This window comes from Camellia sinensis, unplaced genomic scaffold, assembly GCF_055761805.1.
Source record: "Camellia sinensis isolate YWXY unplaced genomic scaffold, ASM5576180v1 Unanchor12, whole genome shotgun sequence".
NCBI lineage: Eukaryota > Viridiplantae > Streptophyta > Magnoliopsida > Ericales > Theaceae > Camellia > Camellia sinensis.
The window spans coordinates 387,109-395,617 of record NW_028128998.1 but is presented as its reverse complement, the minus strand read 5'-3'; the positions used below and the strand labels follow the sequence as shown (position 1 = coordinate 395,617).

At 35.0% G+C, this 8,509-nt stretch overlaps 1 protein-coding gene across 3 annotated transcripts; it reads right to left on the bottom strand.

The window, feature by feature from the left end:
- Positions 1–617: 617 nt before the first annotated feature.
- On the bottom strand, positions 618–7,921 carry LOC145788561 (uncharacterized). 3 transcript variants are annotated; one of them, XM_082911696.1, is made up of 7 exons: positions 7,704–7,921; positions 5,940–6,083; positions 4,153–4,220; positions 3,972–4,022; positions 3,792–3,851; positions 2,917–3,366; positions 618–1,069 (listed from the first exon to the last, which is right to left on the bottom strand). In XM_082911696.1, exons 1-7 carry the CDS (start codon positions 7,825–7,827, stop codon positions 1,031–1,033), a joined length of 936 nt encoding a protein of 311 aa, XP_082767822.1. In that variant the 5' UTR covers positions 7,828–7,921; the 3' UTR covers positions 618–1,030. The 3 variants fall into 3 exon arrangements, with proteins under 3 accessions (XP_082767822.1, XP_082767824.1, XP_082767823.1); XM_082911698.1 differs by lacking the exon at positions 618–1,069 and adding an exon at positions 1,387–1,818; XM_082911697.1 differs by lacking the exon at positions 618–1,069 and adding an exon at positions 1,387–1,734.
- Positions 7,922–8,509: the final 588 nt, after the last annotated feature.

The window sequence follows — 8,509 nt, the reverse complement described above, 5'->3', positions numbered from 1 at the left end:
CTCAGTTTCAAGTGGAGGACTTGCTCAACCCTGCCCAAGACACAGGTGATGGTTTCCACATAAGGGAAACAGTTCCAACAGGGAACCAATCATGCCAAGGAGACAGTGGGCAAACAAAAGATTGGTTTCTTCTAGGATGGCATTCCGCATTCCCAAATACCAACAGAACGCAGAACACAAACAGTATAGTTTTCTCTCATGGTCATACTATCAAACAAATACTGTATAAATCCAAAATCCACAACCATAAACAAATAGACATAGCAATGAAGAACGCATATAATATAAACATACAAAAGGGTGAACATTGAATAGTAGCAAACCTTTTCTTGGACAGGACCCTTCGACTTGAGGTAGCTTCTTAGGGAGCATTATACTCACAAACCACAATATGCTGCAACTGGTCATCCACCAAACAGGAAGTCGGTGAACAAATAGATTCAATAGCTAACACACAACCAGATGGCCTCCTTTACAGCTGCACAACTTGTAAATATTTGGGGCAAACATGGGAAAACCATCACACCTTAAGAGGCAACTTCATGGGGGTGCAAGCACGGTAAGATCAAAGCAGTTTAGGGGCAATAAAGAAACAGCAGAAAATCAGGACACTGAACTACAGTAAGTGCTTTAGGTGCTTTTATATTAGGTTAATTTTAACTAACTACCCCACATAGGAGTAACACCACTGAAAATTAATTCAGTTGTCCAGTATGAATGCAGCTAAACCATAATAGTTTTTAACACTTTATTATAATTCCTTCTACAACAAAACAATCTAAGTAGTTTACAGTTATTTTATGAAAGAAATATAATTCGCTGATGTCAAGCTCCAGAACTGGGACACCAATGAATGAATGCTCTATAGCACATTGGAGGAAAGAAAGGAAGGCAAACATACAACATGGTCCTCCAACTGCTTGAAAGAGCTGCACTTTTATCTCTATGTACAAAAACAAGCAACCCAGTGAAACCCAAACTATTGTTTCATCTTAAATTCTTGTTCTTCAGAGAATAATCAACAGAGAATTCATGCAGGCCTTAGCCCTTTCACAGCCGCAGCAAATATCTGAATATTCATTGGTAGAGTCAGTAAGTTGCGTAATTCAAAATGCATATCAAATTCCAGAAATTGAAAATTAGAGTTAGACCTATGAAGTTATTATGGGCCCATGAAAGGGGGGGGGGGGGGGGGAGGAATGTTTTTTTCCCCCTGATTAATGTCCTATTCAAGGAATTTTTAAAAAAGCACATTTCCTAATACTGCACTTACACTCCGTTTGGATTGTGTGGTGAGAAAAGAAAAGAAATTATTGTGTTTTCTCATTATCATGTTTGGATGAGTAAGAGGCAAAGTATTTAATAGAGGGATATAGGTGAGAGTTCTTTTTTTTTTTTTTGGATAAATAAATAGACTTTATTAAAAGAGCATCAAGATGATGCAAAAAATACAAAACTCCAAAGGGAAAGTTACCAACTCCTAATCAATGATATCATTTAAAAAATCTAAAAAAACAAACAAATCCGAATCAAACTTCCTCTCCATCTAACTATACAAAACTATAAGAAGATGATTCTCAAGCTAAGAACATTATGATGAACCTCTTGAAAAGTTGGCCTATTATGCTCTAACCAAACTAGCCACATCAAACAAAGAGGCAATAATGACCACAAAAGTTGCCGACAGCGACCGACCCGAGCTCCACACTAGCTCCACAACATATCCATCACCCTCTGCAGCTAAACCAGAGCAAATAAGTCCCCACAAACAACTAGCCACAGGACAATGCCAAAAAAAATGATTCACAAACTCTGCATCTGCACAAAACAAGCAAGACCGATTCACTAAAATATAACCATGCCGCACCAAATTATCAATCGCAAGATTCTAACCTAAGACCACCGTCCACATAAAGAAAGAAATCTTAGAAGGAACCCCCGACACCCAAATGCTCTTCCAAGGAAAATCCCTCTCCACCTCCCCCACCAGAACCCTGTAAAAGAACGAAACAGAACAGAGCCCCTTTGCCCCCACAACATTCCACCCCAAGACATTCTCCCCCACCCCAGTCACACCCAACCCAACCAATATAAATACCCCATAACTCCATCAATTGATCAACCTCCCAATCTTGAATCGACCGCCGCAAGTGAATATCCCAAACCACCACATCCCCACCCCCCAAATAAGATGCCACCATAGCTTCCTGATCCCCCACAATGCCAAAAATCAAAGGACAATGATCCTCCAGCAAAGCCTCGCCACACCACCTATCCTTCCAGGAGCGCACCCTCATCCCATAACCCATCCGGAATCCCACCCTGTCCCAAAACTCCACCCTCTCCAACCAAATACCTTTCCATAAACCACAACCATGGGAACCAATCACATCCCCTGACCCCCAGTCCCCCCTAACCAACCCATACTTACCAACCACCACCCGTCTCCATAGCTGCTTTGGTTCCCAAGCAAAGCGCCACAGCCACTTACCCAACATAGCTCTGTTGAAAGTCACCAAGACCCCCAACCCCTGCCTTTTTCGGTTGACAAATCCGTCCCCAGTCCACCAAATGATAACGAAAATCTTCCTTTGTATTTTAATGGGCAATCTCAATATTATAAAAAAATAAAAAATTTAAAAAAATAAAAAATACACTAGCAATCAATTTGTTTCTCACCAAATCTCACCACTTTTGACGAGAAATGAAACCTATTAAATAAGGGTTCTTTTTCTCTTCATTTTGCACCACTTCTCATCATTTCTCACCAAACTTATATACCACACATGAGAAAACAGTTCTCTTTTTTTCATTTCTTATAATTTCTCACCAAATCACTTGATCCAAACAGACTGTTAGGAAATTCTTGGAGAGATCATAAGAATTTACTATAACGCTAGAGAAAAGATTACAAACCTTAGAAGAAGGCCCAGGATGATGGCTTAGTTTAGCATGAGAAAACTGTTTGTGGCTATTGCTAGTTCCTTCATGCTCGGAGTGACTGTTGGGCTCATTGTTATGACATACCAGAGTGCCCACCTCATCAGCAGCCATCTTATGCACAACCAAAGAGTTGCTATTCAGTTGACGTGGTCTAGTAAAATGCTCTACTACATGTCGATTCTTGAAGGCATTGGTTTCTAAATTCTGACCCTTCTTTGAGTACTGTGATGCTGCTGCACATGCACCAGCTATGGCTGCATTGAGACTTGATGATTTCTCCACTTCAGATGCTTTAGAATCTGGGAAGCACACAGAAATCGATCCAGGCTTCAAGGAAAAAGGATCACGTGGATTCGGAAGTTGGAACTTCACAGGTAGTGGACTTTCAACTGGAACAAGACCTCCCACAGCAGCCTCGTATATCTGTGTATTGTCGTCAAATTGTCAATCGAATCATGAATCATTTTGCTAAAATTGTGAATTGTGAATCGTAATATTCACTTGATTAATAAAACAAAATTATATATGCATATACAAATAAAATCATCAATACAATTAGTTGATATCTTTCTTATTTTGTGAAAATGATGTCGTTTCAACATTATGGAAACAAAACTGAATCAATTGAATCATTGTGAATCGCGATGAATCGTAGTGAAACACAATTGAATCATAATACTCACTAAATTAAATATTCAATTGCACAAATCAAATCGTTTTGTTTGAAACTCATACCAAATCGTGGATCTTAAAATTCTACCAAGCAACAGTATAAATGAGCACAAAAGTGATCACTTGAATGTGCATATGGACAAACACAGACACCTAATTTTTAGCTCCACAAATACCTTTCTTTCCAAGTTATAGACACCATGATATCCGCGCATCTCCATTGGGACAACCAATTTCTACATTGAGGGAAATAATCCAATCAGCATGGTCAATGTGCAGAACAGTATGCATTTGATGTACAATTATTGGTAAAGAAATTTAGAACTAAGAGTACACAACAGTACAAAACCACCTACTTGTGGCTCTTCACAGAGCCAGCAAAAATTTGTCAGCCCTTCCAGCCTCACCTGTAACGAAGAAATGGCCTACATCAACTCAAAATGGCCCTGAGGTAAATGTAAACTTTATCATAGCAATTGTTTAATAATCATCATATTGAAACGGAAAAACAAAAAGGAAAAATGTTTGGTTGCCCACCCCTTCAGGCACCTCTTTCCAACATGCTAGTTCCTCGCATCTAAGACAACCAACCACTTCAATGCAACCTGTATTATGGACAAAAACATTCAAGTTTGTAAGAATATTTCTGATACATCTATAAATACATAGATAATTTTTACTACAAAAAACATTTAAATATCTTGATTTTACAATCTAATAAAGAAATAATCAGAAAAATTACAGCTATAAAGATCTTTTCAAACTTTTACGATTCACTGGACAAAAGAGCCTTTTATGCTCAATGTGATCTATTTTCTTTGTTCCCAATTGCCCTTGTTCTTCATTGTATGCTCTGCATCAACATCTCTCTTCATGTGAAAAAGGTGGTCAAGGCAGATGAGGAAGCTGATAAAAACAGTTTAAAAGGCATCAAGATGTCCTAAGGTGATCAAAGATATAGTTTCATCCTACTCAAGTGATTTGGAATGTTTGTGTATTAAAGTAGGAGTGTGTCTATGGTCTTCGTCTTCGTCCCATAATAAGATCAATACTAATGATTTGTTTCAAATAAGGAGACCTAATTACTTTTTTGCTCCCTCAATGGTGCACTTAGTATAGAAGGGATGAAGAAAGCATTGACATCTTTTTATGCATTGTCCTGTGACTTTATCATTGTAGCGTAATTTGTTTTATATGGTGGATGTGGAGTGGTGGCTCCTCCCTCTTCTATACAAGTGCTTCTTATTGATTGTAGGAGATTTGGATCCAAAGCGGAAGCTCAAGTTCTTTGGGATTGTGTTAATTTTGCTATAATTTGGGAGATTTGATCAAACAGGAACATTAGATTTTTTAAAGATAAATTTGGGGATATAGAAGGAATGTGATAAGATTTGTTAAGTATATTCCTTTTCACCTTCATTCTCTTCTTTTTTATGGTTGTGTTTGGTTCATAGATTTGGGAAGGGATTTGGAAAAAAAAAAAAAAAGAAAAGAAAGAGAAAAAGGCGTGTGCAACTATGTGAAACGTATGTGTATTTTATTCACATTTCACCTACCTTTTCTCTTTCCTTTTCCAAATCTCTCTCCAAATCCATGAACCAAACACAGCCTAAGTGTGATTCCTTTCTTTTTTGATTAGTAGGAGCTAGAGGGTTGTGTGTGATTTGTAAACTTTTGATTGATTTTTACATTTTTGGTGGACATCTTGTCCTCCACCTAGTCTCGTATTTTCCCTTTTAAGCTATTAACAGAAATTTTATTGCCCATTAAAAAAAATTTCACATCAATGGAAATATTAATTTATCATCTAACTACTAGAAACTACTATTATAGCATCTTTTGTTGAAATGGAGATACCAAGTCGGACACAAAGCCAATCTACAATTCATATTGTTTTGAGGTTACCAATGTAAGGCAATTACACTACTCAACTCATCCAAGTCTACTTATTACATAAACTCCCACAAAGATGCTAACATCTAACTACCAACATCATTTGGCAATTCAATCATATGAAATGAACAAATCCAACTGAAAGTGTAAGTAGTTTGCCTGAATTATTCATTACAGACAGATAAAAATATAGAGACAAAAAAGTATATCAAATTTGATGTTTTCTCTGGCTACCTCTAACAAAAGATAGTCTCTTGCAAATCAATTTAGATGGAAAAACAAACCTTACTATGCATCAAGAACTATTTTAAATGTGAGCCTTTAAAATTAAAAACAATACAAAAGTAACAGAAAAAAACAAAAAAAACAAAAAAGGAAAATATCAAGAATCATAGAGTCATGTGATAGCAGAAATTCCAAAATCTGAATACCAAGAAGTCTTGAAACCGGATAATGCTGTGGAAACTTCAGATCCGTAATCCCATTCACAGCATATATTTCTCTGTAGAAGTCCTCCATTGCTTTAATGGTAGCATCGTCTGGAACCTTACCAGCAGCATGGATCCAAAGACGGCCTTCAAGATACAAGATTTACCACACTTAAAAATAACTTCAATAAGAGGAAAAAGAGGGTAATGTGCTTTTAGGTGCAAATTGAATAATTAAATGATTTACTAAATTGAGTGACAATATAAGTTGTATCTGTCTGATAACTACAATATAGTAATCCATTTAATGAATTCCACAATCCAGATACTAACCCAGCACTATCTACGTGCTCACCTATCATACATGTGTTTATATAGGATTTTAATCAAATTAAATGTTTATAGAACATAAAAGAGCTGCTTGTTTTCTTGACATTTATCGAATTTAATGTAACTTCCCTCACTTTTAGGTCTCAAAAATTAGAAACAAATGAGTGTTGCTGACTAATGTAAGTGGAATGTTTCTCCTCAAGAACAACTACGCAGTATAAAGCAAAATTCCCACCTATTGTCACCATGATCAATGTGGATATAGACCCAGCAACCAAGTTAGGTTGAAAATTAAATCTTTTTACCCAATTTGGAAACCTAAAAAGATACTAAAAGTGGTCTTGTCTTTTGGTCAGGAAACTAGCCTCCAAGTTATAAAATAAAAATTGAAAAAACAAAACAAAAAAACTGCTTATAAGAAAACCCAAGAATCACAACTGAATAAACTGGAGTGTCAACATTGATGTTTTCAAAAGTTGTGCTAAAATATTTTAAGATTCATAAGAACTAGTTAAAACCATACACTACTAGGAATTCAGGATGTCAAGGATATATTCCAACTTTCCAATACTAATAGCTATACACCTTTCAACCAAAGAATAGCACATTATCCCTGCTTTCCACTAAACAGATTCAATAAATTTTCTTCACCCTCAATATTGTGTTTTAGTTAACTATTTATAAAAATCTTGTACTTTTGAAATAATTTACCAAAATGCAGCACTTTTTGAAATCACAACTTCAAGTCGCAATTTCAAGTTACGATTTTGTGCTGAGTCGGCCAAACTTCATGTCGACAACTTAACTAGCATGGTGAAGTTGAAATAAAAGGTTGAGCATATACATACACTTATACATAAACTGAACCCCTCTCCTTCAGCCATTCTAGCATATCCAAGAATTAAATTTAGTACTAAGAGTGAAATAGCAGATTCAACATATGCTGGCAAAGTTGCACAAAACAATATTTCAATTAAAAATCCGTATTTGCGAAATTATTTTAAAAACTACAGTAATTTTATTAATAATTAGTTAAAATACAATATTTTGGCAAAAGATCAAACCAATGAAAAAACCCAACAAGCCACCAGATCATAGCAGGAGCGACAGAGCATGATTGTAACTTCGGCTATTAATGGAATGATTTAGAACCAAGCCAACTCATATATACATATACACGCACACAAAAGCAGTTCAATTCCGAAAGTTCTCACAGAAACCAAACAGGTTAAACAAAGTGATCATTATTAGGATTGTGAAGAATAGAGACAAAGGGGTTTTGAAGTGTTTTTCCTTCTCAGCAACCAAACAGGTTAAACATCAAAAAAACAACTGAATATAGCAGAGAAAACAAAGTGAAAATTAGGGTTAGGGTTAGGTTTTTGAAGAATTGAGAGAGAAGGGGTTTAAGAGTGGGTTTTGGGGTTTGTTACAAACCTCTAATAGGGGCAGGCCAAGACCTGCCTTCGATGCGCTTAATGCCATGAACGAGCAGTGAAGCCCATGGTTGGTGCATCGTCAGACACTGGTTCCTGTACATGCCATTGTTTCTCCTTTCCATTCTCTCTCTCTCTCTCTCGTTCTCTCTCTTTCAAAACGTATTGAATTATAAATTCGTCCATATTCATTTGTTGGGGACGTTTGTGATCAACAAAATGAAGGACGTAGTGGGTTTGATTTGAGTTTTTTAAATTAAATTTTTTGGGGACGTTTGTGATCAACAAAATGAAGGACGTAGTGGTTTGATTTAAGTTTTTTAAATTAAATTTTTTGAGAATTGGATTTTTTAATTTTTAGTTGATATTTTTAAAATTTTAAATATTTTTTTATATATTTAGATGTATTTAAAAATTAAAATATTTGTGAAAAAATATTTTAAAAAATTAATATATATATATATATATATAAATACGAAAAATGTATTAAATTTTCGTATTTTTTGAATTTTTGGTATTTAGTAAATCTTTTTTAAAAAAATTCACAAAAATTATATTTTTAAAATATATTTATGTTAGGTGTGTCTAAAAATTAAAAAAATTGCTTAAAATATTTAAAAAATTCAATAAAAACAAAAAAAATACAAAAAATAAGAAAGTAAAATTTTTTGAAAAATATTTTTAGAAAACTTAAACCAAGCAAAGTGATAGTTTTTTTTTTTTGACATTTGATAAATAAAAAAAAATTAGCAAATGATTCGTATAATGCACGTATTATTTTTATAAAAAATATATTTAATGGTATAA